This window comes from Mizuhopecten yessoensis, unplaced genomic scaffold (assembly GCF_002113885.1).
Source record: "Mizuhopecten yessoensis strain PY_sf001 unplaced genomic scaffold, ASM211388v2 scaffold207, whole genome shotgun sequence".
In the NCBI taxonomy this organism is placed as follows: domain Eukaryota; kingdom Metazoa; phylum Mollusca; class Bivalvia; order Pectinida; family Pectinidae; genus Mizuhopecten; species Mizuhopecten yessoensis.
In genome coordinates, this window is record NW_018403431.1 from 383,412 (window position 1) to 399,075 (window position 15,664).

General features: G+C 40.7%; 1 protein-coding gene across 1 annotated transcript in view; it reads left to right on the plus strand.

The window, feature by feature from the left end:
- The first annotated feature begins 427 nt into the window (after window positions 1-427).
- Window positions 428-15,664, plus strand: part of LOC110461630 (universal stress protein Slr1101-like) — a 16,278-nt gene continuing 1,041 nt past the window's right edge. The window contains exons 1-3 of the mRNA XM_021515215.1: window positions 428-634; window positions 5,831-5,914; window positions 15,512-15,624. Coding sequence (XP_021370890.1) covers window positions 559-634; window positions 5,831-5,914; window positions 15,512-15,624 — 273 coding nt within the window. The 5' untranslated portion in view covers window positions 428-558. The remainder of the gene's footprint in view (window positions 635-5,830; window positions 5,915-15,511; window positions 15,625-15,664) is intronic.

Here is a 15,664-nt window from a genome sequence, read left to right on the forward strand (position 1 = left end):
AGAAAAGGCATGTCGCAACACAATTTGAAAGAAATGACTTATAGTTTATCTTGTCCTTGTGTGCTGTTGTTGCGATGGTAATTTTTTGTGTTACCCTGGACAAGTATATCCACAATTTTTCGGTTGCATATTATAAAACACTAATACACATTTACCAGCCGCGAGATGGTACACACATGTGCCGCAGTGACAACACGCAAGGACAAACTTTATCGTAAGAATGAATGAAGTTTTCCCAAGTGCTTTTCGTATAGTGTACATGGTATATTTTGTCCTTTTTTTTGGTAAAAAAAATGATAAAGTTTGGCCTTACGTGTTGTCACTGTGACATATTTGTCCTTTGAGTTGTCATCATTGTATGATTTATCATTTACTCTTTACGAGCATTGTACCTTATCGTGGCTGGTAAATGTGCATTAACACGCACCTGTAGCATTAGGGTCTAGTTAGCTATCAATAGTTCAGGGACACATCTTGGTCATCTGTACGTTTGCCTGGGACATATTACATGTTAGATATACCTCGTGTATCAGCCCAGTGTCCCCACTACTTCCCAACATGGCTGCACAAGAAAAGACCCGCGTGTGTTTGATAGCTGTGGATGGGAGCAAACATTCAAATTACGCCGTCGACTGTAAGTAAGACTGTTTATACTATCAACTTAACTTGTATGTTTAGTTTCTTTTCAATCTATGTTGATGTTATGCTAAAATATTTTCATAAGACAAACGTTTTCAAACTTATACAGGGATTGTCAGTATTCCACCGCTATGCTACGAAATATTCGTGATATACTAGTAGGGCATAGTGACGTGAGAATAAGTTACAGCTATATTTCGGCCTATACTAAGGTGTTCAGAGTAATATAACGAGTGTTAGGGGTTTAAGATCAACTTTTGATATAAGCCATCACTTGGGATGGCACTGAGTTACCGAAAGTTGATTCCAACCCCTAAAACCTGTAATATTCCCATGAACATCTCAGTTCAGGTCCAAATATAGCTGTAACAAAGGTTCAGGTCCAAATATAGCTGTAACAAAGGTTCAGGTCCCTGTGCACTGTAGTGAACAAAGTGATAAGCTCTGGAGTTCTCCTTCATACCTCTGGTCAGCCCGTTTACAGAATAACGTGACCGGACTGAGTCACATACACTGTACTAGTGTGCAATGAGAGTTACAATAGCCCGTGATGGTTCTATTATATACATGTATGGACACATTCCTTCATATCATATTAATGTTGTGAGCACGCATAACATTAAAAAACCACAACTAGACCCTATACTTGATTGATGTCACAGGTTTCTTAAGTCATCACTAAGATACACTGTAGACTATTTCCACCTACGTTTGTAGCTCGTTAATGTATCACCTGTTCTTAAGGTCGTAGATAGGCCTTTTAATATGCTGTACATGTTGTAACATAGCTGCAAGGGTGAAGGTGTAGAGATTGGGATGGGGTGTGAGGGCCAAAGATGGTACACATTTATTGGATAAAATTTCCATCCATAATCCTTCTTTTTTTCAGTTTGAGCTATAATTCCCGTGGATCGACCACTGTCGATACTACGACGGGTTTGAGTTTGATTGCCCATGTTTTTGTTTCTGCATGAGTTCCAGACTCCCGACCTCTCTAGACTATCTATTTTAAAATAACATACGAACGTTTCACAATCGCGATGATTACAGTGTACCTTTCAGCACTCAGTGTAATCTCTAACCTTGGCCTCAGCATGTACCCCTTCATATCATAGTCAGACGTACATTGTAGGATAGTATCTATACGAGAAGCTTGCTAGATGTTTCAGTGGAACGGTTATGTCGTGTTTGAATGTAACCCAGTGTATGGTGTCTGTAAACCATTTTGTTACCAAAGGTTCACAATTTCCTATTGTACATACAGTTTACAAACAGTGTACATCCAATTTACATCCAATATGCAGACAGTGTACATAAAATGAACATACAGTTTACATACATCATTATACATACAGTTTATATACAATGTACATGCAATGAACATACAGTTTACATGCATTATAGATACATTAGACATACAGTTTACATACACTATACATACAGTTAACATACAGTAAACATGCAGTGTACATACAGTTTACATTTGATACAGTGTACATACAGGGTACATACAGTTTACAAACAGTGCACATAAAATATACATACATTATACATACAACATACATACAGTTTACATACAGTGTACATGTAATGAACATACAGTTTACATGCAGTATATATGCAGTAGACATACAGTTAACATACACTGTACATACAGTTAATATACAATGTACATATAATTTACATTTGATGAAGTGTACATACAGTGTACATACAGTTAACATACAGTTTACAAGCAGTTAATATACAGTGTACATACAATTTACATTTGATAAAGTGTACATACAGTGTACATACAGTTAACATACAGTTTACATTTGATATAGTGTACATACAGTGTATGTACAGTTTACATATGATACAGTTAACATACAGGGTGCATACAGTGTACATGCAGTGGACATATCGTGTACATACATTATGCATACAGTATAATATTGCAATTTCTACTTAAGTTGGATTCAATGCAACTACCAAATGTAACCTGTTTCATTTGCCGATGAGTTTGACCAGATTAACATTGCCTGTGCTCATGATTTTGCAAAGTGAGATAACTATTGACAATGTTTAAACAAAGAATATATCACTTGATTAGATTTAACATTTTCAATCAGCAAAATTGTATCAGCTCACGGTTGTGGTAGTGACAAGTCATGTACTGACCTATAAGTTCTCCCTCCATCTACCCGTTCTGCCTTTTAGGTTCTTGTGACAGTATCAACCCCCGGTACAAATCGAAAACAACGTAGATCCATGTGGTCCCGTCTTATATGAAATGCAGCCGAACAGCCAACTGTCATATCAAATGATTTTGTCCTTTCAAACCACGTCTGGTTTCCTACCTAATTCGACATTCAATTACTGCAGCTTCACATTCCAAAGGATGAAGAACCTTGCAATGTAGCGGCCCTTCACTCCAAGCTAGTAAAAAGATGGTTGTTGTAGACAGAGCCTGCACACCGCGTCTAGACATTATTCTTCCGCGATGACACGTCAGAAAATGTGATATGTTATGAATTCATCAACAAAAAGTAAATTGGACATTTAACATATGGTTTTCTGTTTTGTTTCTACGTAATTTGGCTGTACTTAACTATCAACGTACACCATCATGTTGTATGATGGTCCTTCAATGACGGACTATATTTATTTTTACATTACGTCAAAACGTAGACTTGCACAAGCTCCATAAATCCATAATCCGTAAAGCTCCATAAAATAAATTCAACATGAACTGCGACGCAGTTCATTAAATTTCAAGACCAACTCAATTCATCATCCCATGGAATCGACCAAAGCAAGATTCAATCCTTAAATACAGTGTACATAGAGTTTACATACATTTTACATGCATTGTTCATTCAATGTACATACAGGGTTTAAAAACCTTAAATGCAGTGTACATAACTTGTACATACAGTGTACATACAGTGCACATTCAGTGCACATACAGTGTTCATAAATTATACATTAAGTGTACATACAGTGTACATACAGTGTACATACAGTGCACATACAGATAACATAGAGTATACCTAAAGCACATACAATGAACATACAGTATACAGAGTGTACAAACAGTGTCCATACAGTGTACAATTTACATACAGTTCACATACAATATACACTCAGTTTAAATAGAGTTCACATAAAGTTTGCATACAATCAACATACAAACAATACTTACAAACAAAACATACAGTGCACATACAGTTAACATACAGTTTAAATACTGTGTACATACAGTATACATACATTGTACATATAATTTACATACATAATTTACATATCTCGCCTGCCTGCTGCTTCATGTCAGTGTGTGTGACCAACAGCCGTTGTCAGATTAATTTTGCAGATTTATACAGTATCTTAGCCATTTCATTACCTTATTCCTCCTGCACTCACTTATTTGATAATTACATGCATTATTCCTGCAAACCAAAAGAGGCGCATGCATTATTCCTGCAAACCAAAAGAGGCGCATGCATTATTCCTGCAAACCAAAAGAGGCGACTAGGTGTGGATCCCTTGCTGTGACTGGTAGATCCATCGCAGAATTGAGAGGCGACTAATGAGATATTCCGTAGCAAATTGGAGATTTTTTCACATTTCCCGGGCCAGATTTCCACATACACATGTTCCACGTTTTTGATATCTCTCGTTGACTCACTTTATATGATAGTGCATCTTGCGCAAGAATATGTCCTCTACATCAGCGTTCCTTGTCCGCGATGCTCTCATCTTAATTGCTGCCGTCGGCTGTCTTTAGCCGAGGGGACTATTGGTTTTATATAATAGCTATATTTTCAATTATAGTATATCAGTTCTATATTCTTGTAATATGATGTATATGTACATGTAACTGTTCTGTCTCACTGTGTCTTGAAAAAGGAGCGGATCGCTCCGAAAATTTGACAACCTAAACTTGTCCACACTGTTGGAATTACTTATTTGCCAAATATAATTTACATACGGTATACATACAGTGTTATACAGTGTACATATGGTTGCATACATTGTACATACATTGTACATACAGTGTATATACAGTGTACATATGGTTGCATACATTGTACATACATTGTACATACAGTGTATATACAGCTTACATACAGTGAACATACAGTTTACATACAGTATACATACAATGAACATACAGTTTACATACAGCGAACATACATTATACATACAATGAACATACAGTTTACATACAGTTTACATACAATGTACATACAGTTTACACACAGTGGATATACAGTGTGCATGAACGTTATTGTTCAATAGTTCTCGCATTTAGGAAAACTGTTTCGGTTGATCCGTTCAATATCGTTTTAGGAACCTATCGTGGCATTTGACCTATATAGTGAACTCTGAATGCTTTGCTGTTTGTAGATTGGATACAGTTTCAGCAATATATGACTTCGGTTTTTAGATGCAAACGCAATATTATAGTGTTTACAATATTTTCACTCCTCGTTTGAAATCAAAGCAGCATGTCTTATGGATTATATCTTTGATAGGATATATTATTATTTTGTACAAAGTAGTCACAAGAATAACAGCGATTAACACGGCATTTCACTACATATTCGAGAAAATGTTATAATGATATCGAAAATACAAATAAAACTTAAGTGTAAATTTGATTGGTGAGTTCTGTTTCACAACAAAACCACATCACATCACTATGATACATATCATTATAGAAATACTACATAATACTAAAACATTGCTTAAGCATAACACCACAATACTACACAACGCTTTTCATAACACAACCTAACACAACAAAAACAACAAACACTACCTAACACAACCTAACAATAAAGGAGTACAAAACATCACAACACCACAAGGCTTGACAAATTGTTACATTTATATTTGGACCTACATGTAAATTGAGTTTTTTTGAGTAATTTGACATGTTTTAGGGTTTTATATCAATTTTTGGCGAAAAGCGACCACTAATCACGAAAATTGATCAAAACCCCTAAAACACATAAAATGAAACCAAACACCTTACACTCATGCAACATAACATAACATCAGGTTCGGTACATGTAGATCACTCTTTTAATGTCGTATGTGTGGTCTAACACATTTCCTCATACAGACAATTGTCGTTTAAAAAAAGGCCAGAATACTCCTTCGTCAAACATCATTTACATTTTAAATATGTGTACTTTTTCAGGGTTCATTAAGTATGTTCATCGACCAAATGACCGCACCATCCTGATCACGTGTGTCGATCACACTACAGCTTTTGCCTACGGTAGTGAGTATCATATAACATATTTCTAATAGACGTCTCAAAGTTCTTCAAAATAAACATAAGCATGCCACTGGTCAACTATATTTAGCAATATTCGTATTTATTCATTCCAATCGATATAAAAGATTTTAAAATCATATTTCAAACGATTCATTTTCATTGTGTAACATTTTCATTTGGATACCAAATGAACAGAATATTATGACACACACAACAAGACTGCCTGAATGTCTGTTTCGAGTTTCTTTGGTCTGGCCTCATCATTCTTGGTGTTGTACCATTAGTCTTGTCATTTCTGCCTGGAATCTTGGTGTTGTACCTTTAGTCTTGTCATTTCTGACCTGGTCCCTAGGTGTTGTACCTTTGGTCTTGTCATTTCTTACCTGGTCCCTTGGTGTTGTATCACTAGTCTCCTCATTCGTGTCTGACCTGGTCTCCTGGTGTTATACCATTGGTCTCCTCATTCGTGTCTGACCTGACCTCCTGGTATTGTATCACTGGTCTCCTCATTCGTGCCTAACCTGACCTCCTGGTAGTGTACCATTGGTCTCCTCATTCGTGTCTGACATGGTCTCCTGGTGTTGTATCATTGGTCTTCTCATTCGTGTCTGACCTGGTCTCCTGGTGTTGTATCATTGGTCTCCTCATTCGTGTCTGACCTGACCTCCTGGTATTGTATCACTGGTCTCCTCATTCGTGCCTGACCTGACCTCCTGGTAGTGTACCATTGGTCTCCTCATTCGTGTCTGACCTGATCTCCTGGTGTTGTATCATTGGTCTTCTCATTCGTGTCTGACCTGGTCTCCTGGTGTTGTATCATTGGTCTCCTCATTCGTGTCTGACCTGACCTCCTGGTATTGTATCACTGGTCTCCTCATTCGTGCCTGACCTGACCTCCTGGTAGTGTACCATTGGTCTCCTCATTCGTGCCTGACCTGATATCCTGGTGTTGTATCACTGGTCTCCTCATTCGTGTCTGACCTGACCTCCTGGTGTTGTATCATTGGTCTCCTCATTCGTTTCTGACCTGGTCTCCTGGTGTTATACCATTGGTGTTCTCTCTCGTGTCTGACCTTACCTCCTGGTAATGTACCATTGGTCTCCTCATTCGTGTCTGACCTGGTCTCCTGGTGTTATACCATTGGTGTTCTCTTTCGTGCCTGGCCTGGTCTCCTGGTGTTGTATCACTGGTCTCCTCATTCGTGTCTGACCATCATTGGTCTTCTCATTCGTGTCTGACCTGGTCTCCTGGTGTTATACCATTGGTGTTCTCTTTCGTGCCTGACCTGGTCTCCTGGTGTTGTATCACTGGTCTCCTCATTCGTGTCTGACCATCATTGGTCTTCTCATTCGTGTCTGACCTGGTCTCCTGGTGTTATACCATTGGTGTTCTCTTTCGTGCCTGACCTGGTCTCCTGGTGTTGTATCATTGGTCTCCTCATTTGTGTCTGACCTGGTCTCCTGGTGTTATAGCATTGGTCTCCTCATTCGTGTCTGACCTGACCGCCTGGTGTTGTATCATTGGTCTCCTCATTCGTGTCTGACCTGGTCTCCTGGGGTTGTATCATTGGTCTTCTCATTCGTGTCTGACCTGGTCTCCTGGTGTTATACCATTGGTCTCCTCATTGGTGTCTGACCTGGTCTCCTGGTGTTATACCATTGGTGTTCTCTTTCGTGCCTGACCTGGTCTCCTGGTGTTGTATCACTGGTCTCCTCATTCGTGTCTGACCTGACCTCCTGGGGTTGTATCAGTGGTCTCCTCATTCGTTTCTGACCTGGTCTTCTGGTGTTATACCATTGGTGTTCTCTTTCGTGCCTGACCTGGTCTCCTGGTGTTGTATCACTGGTCTCCTCATTCGTGTCTGCCCTGACCTCCTGGTGTTGTACCATTGATCTCCTTATTCGTGGCTGGCCTGGTCTTCTAGTGTTATATCACTGGTCTCCTCATTCTTTTCTGACCTGACCGCCTGGTGTTGTATCATTGGTCTCCTCATTCGTGTCTGACCTGACCTCCTGGGGTTGTATCAGTGGTCTCCTCATTCGTTTCTGACCTGGTCTCCTGGTGTTATATCATTGGTGTTCTCTTTCGTGCCTGACCTGGTCTCCTGGTGTTGTATCATTGGTCTTCTCATTCGTGTCTGACCTGGTCGCCTGGTGTTGTATCATTGGTCTCCTCATTCCTGGTTGACCTGACCTCCTGGTGTTATACCATTGGTCTCCTCATTGGTGTCTGACCTGGTCTCCTGGTGTTATACCATTGGTCTCCTCATTGGTGTCTGACCTGGTCTCCTGGTGTTATACCATTGGTCTCCTCATTCGTGTGTGACCTGACCTCCTGGTGTTATACCATTGGTCTCCTCATTGGTGTCTGACCTGGTCTCCTGGTGTTATACCATTGGTCTCCTCATTGGTGTCTGACCTGGTCTCCTGGTGTTATACCATTGGTGTTCTCTTTCGTGCCTGACCTGGTCTCCTGGTGTTGTATCACTGGTCTCCTCATTCGTGTCTGCCCTGACCTCCTGGTGTTGTACCATTGATCTCCTTATTCGTGGCTGGCCTGGTCTTCTAGTGTTATATCACTGGTCTCCTCATTCTTTTCTGACCTGACCTCCTGGTGTTGGATCATTGGTCTCCTCATTCGTGTCTGACCTGACCTCCTGGGATTGTATCACTGGTCTCCTCATTCGTGCCTGACCTGACCTCCTGGTAGTGTACCATTGGTCTCCTCATTCGTGTCTGACCTGGTCTCCCGGCGTTATACCATTGGTCTCCTCATTCGTGTGTGACCTGACCTCCTGGTGTTATACCATTGGTCTCCTCATTCGCGTCTGACCTGACCTCCTGGTGTTGTATCATTGGTGTGTTCTCTCTCGTGTCTGACCTTACCTCCTGGTAATGTTCCATTGGTCTCCTCATTCGTGTCTGACCTGACCGCCTGGTGTTGTATCATTGGTCTCCTCATTCGTGTCTGACCTGACCTCCTGGTGTTGTATCATTGGTCTCCTCATTTATGTCTGACCTGACCTCCTGGTGTTGTAGCATTGGTCTCCTCATTCGTGGTTGACCTGATCTCCTGGTGTTATACCATTGGTCTCCTCATTCGCGTCTGACCTGACCTCCTGGTGTTGTATCACTGGTCTCCTCATTCTTGTCTGACCTGGTCTCCTGGTGTTATACCATTGGTGTTCTCTTTCGTGCCTGGCCTGGTCTCCTGGTGTTGTATCACTGGTCTCCTCATTCTTGTCTGACCTGGTCTCCTGGTGTTATACCATTGGTCTCCTCATTCGTGTCTGACCTGGTCTCTTGGTTGGTGTTGTAGCATATTGGTCTCCTCATTCGTGGTTGACCTGATCTCCTGGTGTTATACCATTGGTCTCCTCATTCGCGTCTGACCTGACCTCCTGGTGTTGTATCACTGGTCTCCTCATTCGTGTCTGCCCTGACCTCCTCCTGGTGTTGTAGCATATTGGTCTCCTCATTCGTGGTTGACCTGATCTCCTGGTGTTATACCATTGGTCTCCTCATTCGCGTCTGACCTGACCTCCTGGTGTTGTATCACTGGTCTCCTCATTCGTGTCTGGCCTGACCTCGTGGTGTTGTACCATTGATCTCCTTATTCGTGTCTGACCTGATCTTCTAGTGTTATGTCACTGGTCTCCTCATTCTTTTCTGACCTGACCTCCTGGTGTTGTATTGGTGTTGTATCACTGGTCTCCTCATTCGTGCCTGACCTGACCTCCTGGTAGTGTACCATTGGTCTCCTCATTCGTGTCTGACCTGGTCTCCTGGTGTTATACCATTGGTGTTCTTATTCGTGTCTGACCTGGTCTTCTAGTGTTGTATCACTGGTCTCCTCATTCGTGTCTGACCTGACCTCCTCCTGGTGTTGTAGCATATTGGTCTCCTCATTCGTGGTTGACCTGACCTCCTGGTGTTATACCATTGGTCTCCTCATTCGTGTCTAACCTGACCTCCTGGTGTTATATCATTGGTCTCCTCATTCGTGGTTGACCTGATCTCCCGGTGTTATACCATTGGTCTCCTCATTCGTGTCTAACCTGACCTCCTGGTGTTATATCATTGGTCTCCTCATTCGTGTCTTACCTGACCTCCTGGTAGTGTACCATTGGTCTCCTCATTCGTGTCTGAACTGACCTCCTGGTGTTGTATCATTGGTCTCCTCATTCCTGGTTGACCTGACCTCCTGGTGTTATATCATTGGTCTCCTCATTCGTGGTTGACCTGATCTCCTGGTGTTATGCCATTGGTCTCCTCATTCGTGTCTAACCTGACCTCCTGGTGTTATATCATTGGTCTCCTCATTCGTGGTTGACCTGACCTCCTGGTGTTATATCATTGGTCTCCTCATTCGTGTCTGACCTGATCTCCTGGTGTTATAGCATTGGCCTCCTCATTCGTGTCTGACCTGACCTCTTGGTGTTGTACCACTGGTCTACTCATTCGTGTCTGACCTGACCTCCTCCCGGTGTTGTAGCATATTGGTCTCCTCATTCGTGGTTGACCTGACCTCCTGGTGTTATACCATTGGTCTCCTCATTCGTGTCTGACCTGATCTCCTTGTGTTGTATTAATGGTCTCCTCGTTCGTGTCTGACCTGATCTCCTGGTGTTATAGCATTGGTCTCCTCATTCGTGTCTGACCTGACCTCTTGGTGTTGTACCACTGGTCTCCTCATTCGTGTCTGACCTGACCTCCTCCTGGTGTTGTAGCATTGGTCTCCTCATTCGTGGTTGACCTGACCTACTGGTGTTATATCATTGGTCTCCTCACTCGTGGTTGACCTGACCTCCTGGGGTTATTGACCTCCTGGTGTTATACAATTGGTCTCCTCATTCGTGTCTGAGCTGACCTCCTGGTGTTGTATCATTGGTCTCTCCATTCGTGTCTAACCTGACCTCCTGGTGTTGTATCACTGGTCTCCTCATTCGTGTCTGACCTGGTCTCCCGGTATTATACCATTGGTATCCTCATTCGTGTCTGACCTGACCTCCTGGTAGTGTACCATTGGTCTCCTCATTCGTGTCTGAACTGACCTCCTGGTGTTGTATCATTGGTCTCCCCATTCGTGTCTAACCTGACCTCCTGGTAGTGTACCATTGGTCTCCTCATTCGTGTCTGCCCTGATCTCCTTGTGTTGTATTAATGGTCTCCTCATTCGTGTCTGACCTGGTCTCCTGGTGTTGTATCAATGGTCTCCTCATTCGTATCTGACCTGGTCTCCTGGTGTTATAGCATTGGTCTTCTCATTCGTGTCTGACCTGATCTCCTTGTGTTGTATTAATAATCTCCTCATTCGTGTCTGTCCTGATCTCCTTGTGTTGTATTAATGGTCTCCTCATTCGTGTCTGACCTGATCTCCTTGTGTTGTATTAATAATCTCCTCGTTCGTGTCTGACCTGATCTCCCTGTGTTGTATTAATAATCTCCTCGTTCGTGTCTGACCTGATCTCCTTGTGTTGTATTAATGGTCTCCTCATTCGTGTCTGACCTGGTCACCTGGTAGTGTACCATTGGTCTCCTCATTCGTGTCTGACCTGGTCTCTTGGTTTTGAACCACTGGTCTCTTCATTCGTCTCTGACCTGGTCTCTCGGTGTCCTGCCATTTCTGGCCTGGTTTGTGGTGTAGTGTCCATTGGTTTTGTCCTTTCTGCCTTAGTCTCTTGGTGTGTATTTTAGTCTTGTTATCTTAGACCCAGTCTCTTGGTTTTTCTTGTTTGTTAGCCTAGTACTGGGTGTCATGCCATGCCTTGTCGGTTGTCCTGAACCATGGCAGTTCCCAGGTCCGGTCTGATGATTTTTACTCGGTCATATTAAATTGACCCTAAACGTTAGCCTGGTTATACATAACACTTTCTCTTGTGTTTCCCGACAGCTTTAAATTCTAAGTACCAGCAAAAAGTGTACATCTAAAGTGTACCGTGAAAAGGATGTTAGATAGGGTTGCCAATGGTTAGCCGGTTAATCGGTTGGACGACCACGATCTGTTTACCATATTCCAATAACCCAATAATCGGACATTTATTTAAGCCTTTGTATAGCCTCATGTTTCTTGGCTTTAACCTTCAAATTATATATAGATGCGACCAAAAATGGATATTTTTGTAATAATAACAGTGTTCAGGCTTACATGTAAGTGTTGTTTTTGTACTCTATTGTAAAGATTGACAAAAAGATGCCGCCAACACCATGAAAAATCTTAACAGATTTTAAAAGGAAGTCAGAATACAAAGTTGTGAAACAGCAACTTTTAGCGGTAGAACTTGTGTTTTCGTGTGAGATGTAAATATAATCGGAAGAGGACACACTTGAATGAGCATGCATGTATTAAAAAGTTTGTCGATAACATTTTATTTTAAAGAACAGTATTACCGCATATGATTTCGAGTACAGATAACTGTAATTGAGTCCTGTCTTCCTGTATTCCGACATTTGTTCTCCTCCATTAAATGAACGGATATTGTTTTCATGTACATTGCGGCAATAAATAGCAGTAGCAGATCAGCTACTGCTATTCATTACCGCAATGTACATGAACAAAAAATCCATTCAATTCATATATTTACGTTACGACGAACTCCAATAAAAAAGTTACAACCCTTTTTGTAGATTTGATAGTGCCAAAACACATGTCCATACCAAATAAGACTGAAATTGAACAATAACTGAATTAAGACCAATCAGAAGCCAGTATAAGGTGGCCATTTTGTCAAATCAGGAAAATGATGCCGCAGTTGAATTTGTAATGTTTAAATACACTAACATACCAACAGAACTCCAGCCTGCACACGAACTTCAAATGTTCGACTTCCACAGATCAGCTGATTTTGTTGAAACGAAAATATATATCTAGAATCTAATAATACCAACACTTGATATTTCTTTCATTTTTGAAAGATGATCTTATTTGATTATTTTTCGCGTTAAACATCGCATAGTATATAATTATTTTCAAAAGTTTATGTCAGCACTATTTCAAATCATCGGTCACTATAACCATCCAAGGCATTCGTCGGCCGAGCACCCGTCGGCAGTAGGCATTGAGCTGAGCTCATTTGAAACTGAATGTACAGCCGTTGAATGTAATGTTTACCAAAAAACCTGCTGATGTAAATGGTGATAAGTTGGTGGGTGAAGTGCCCTGTGTCCTCACAAAGTTCTCCGGGTTTAATGTGCAAGTTGATGTCACGGGGAGTACCCAGCCGGACGTTTGGGACCAGGGTGTTAACAAGTTCGTGACCACGAGGAACCTATTGCGAGTCGGAAGTCAGTATTTAATATGACAATGTTAAAAGTATTTGTTTTGGTTTTAAATTAGAAAGTATAATAATAATAGTACAATGGTGCACCAATCATGAATTTTGTAATGTTAATTATTTTTTCTCGCAACTACGTTATCTCGGAGAAAGGGAGATAACTATTCTCAGAAACGGTACTATGCGTAGTAAAATGAAGTGGTCATTGTGTGTGAAATCAGCTGACAGGTTGCACGAAAATCGTTGTATTCATAGTGTATTCATAGTTAAATGGCAATTGTTTTCAGTTGGTATATTCATATACAGAACAAACATCAAGAATGTAAAATATTAAAATATTCCCTGCGTTTAGCTTGAAATATGCGAGTAAACTATCCTGCTAATTAATATATACACGTATTTCTCCCACAACCACATAGGTTTCCTCTTTGAAACCTGCTAGGAGCTGGTAAACATTTTTGGTTACCCACTAGCGGGTAGCACCCTGGACGTGAGTTCATTGGTCAATCTTTGATTCATGACGTCACGTAACAATGCTTTTCGACGTCATTTTCAATCGTGGCGTCATGCTCAACGGAAACACACACGATATATTTTGCAATGGAAAAATTGTGGGTTTTCAGAAAAAACGAACGTTATAGGAGAAACAGGTCCTCAAACTCGTGAACAAACCTCGTGTCTTTATACAATTGAACTGACTCGAGTTAAAAAAAACATGATAACCAACCGAACCTCTATGTATGTGGTGTAACTACAATAATATACGTATAAAATAAACCATTTACTAAACAGACATTGTATAACGTAGTGTCGTTGTTTATAATTTGATTACCAAATTGACCGATTAGCCGGAGACTCGAATGACCGATTAGCCGGAGACTCGAATGACCGATTAGCCGGAGACTCGAATGGAAGATTGTTCAAGGAACTGGTTACCAAAATTTAACCGGTTTGACAACCCATTTTTTTATGGCAGACGAGACAAAAGACTAAAGACTAAGTGTATTGACTAGGAAGTGTTTTTCTTGGACGCATAATATCATTTTTAACACGTTCTGTTTATAATGCGACTCCTTTATCTAAGTCTTTTCAAATGAGCATTTATGTTATGTTAATTTACTTTTCTGTTACATTTCCTCTTGGGCAAAAGAAAATAAATATGTGTGTTTCCTGTTTCTGCCTGAAAATATTAGGGTCGGTAGGTAGGGATATTTTTCTGATTTTTTTATGTTTTCTAGATTAGTGTCGCATGTGTATACTATTATACTATTGTGAGATGCTTAGCTGTTTGAAAAAAAGATAGTCTTCTCTGCTTGTTCCTCAATTTCAGGTCTTTGGATGATAATCAGATATCCGTAGTGTGAATGTTGGTATCCTCGATATCCAGGGGTTACGCTCACGTTCGCTCTCTATACCCCTGGAACATGTCATAGCAAAATTGAAGGCACGGAGAAAGCTGTTTGATTGGTTTCAGGTAAAAAAAAACCTGACTAATCGCTAGACTGATACCTGTCATTTGAAGATTACAAAAGAAAGTCAGATGTCCACTTTTGATTTTCCGTTCATCGTGTCTTGTGTGTTAATACTATGGTAATCCATTATTGTGGAGTTTATTTTTACATCAACATGGAAATAAACAAAAGCACAAACTTGGTGTTTGTCTCTCCTTTTTTTTTTGCCTGAATTTCAAAATTAAGTATTTACGGAGAGGTAGAATCAGACTCAAGATATGCACTTCCTATAAGTTGACAACAACACATTTTTTTTTTTTACATCAACTATAACTAACATCCGAGTTACTTTTGAGTTTCATAGCAATGACGAAGTTTAGGCTAGAACATCTCAGACGGACAGGCCGCTGCCAATCTCAAAGACCTGCCCGCCATAGCTCGCTGTAACAGCATATTGAGTGTTCTTAGAAACCCATCCGTGGTGATTATGGAACAAATCCGAAATAAGATCGGTTGTCTTGACACATGTCATCATTTTTTCTTCGCGGAATTCTCGCATTTGGAAAATATTGGAGCTATACAGCCGTTCTTTTCAAGGAAGCCATATTTTAGTCAGGAGCGCGCTTAAATACATTCATTTGCTGCATACGTTTATGAGATCTAGATTTACTAGTGACTAAATTGAAAAACGGACAAGGGCAGCGTTTTCCACCTTTTTCTCGAAATATTTTTTTTTATCTTGAAACAAATTAGGGTCGGTAGCAAAAAAATAGGGTCGGTCGAGAAACCGGAAACACACATTTTTTTTGTTTGCCTTGTCATCGATCCACTTTATACTAGAGTTGTGTACATGATAAATGTTGTTTTGTTGGAAGATGTGTCCATGGTACCGGGCAATCCAGACGCCATCACGCTGGCTTACAAACACGAGGAAAAGAAAGCGAAAGATGTGCTGCACAAACTGGAGGAAGAAGTTTTAAAACACGGAGTAAGACATTAGTGACACGTTTTGTGATGCGTATACCCCC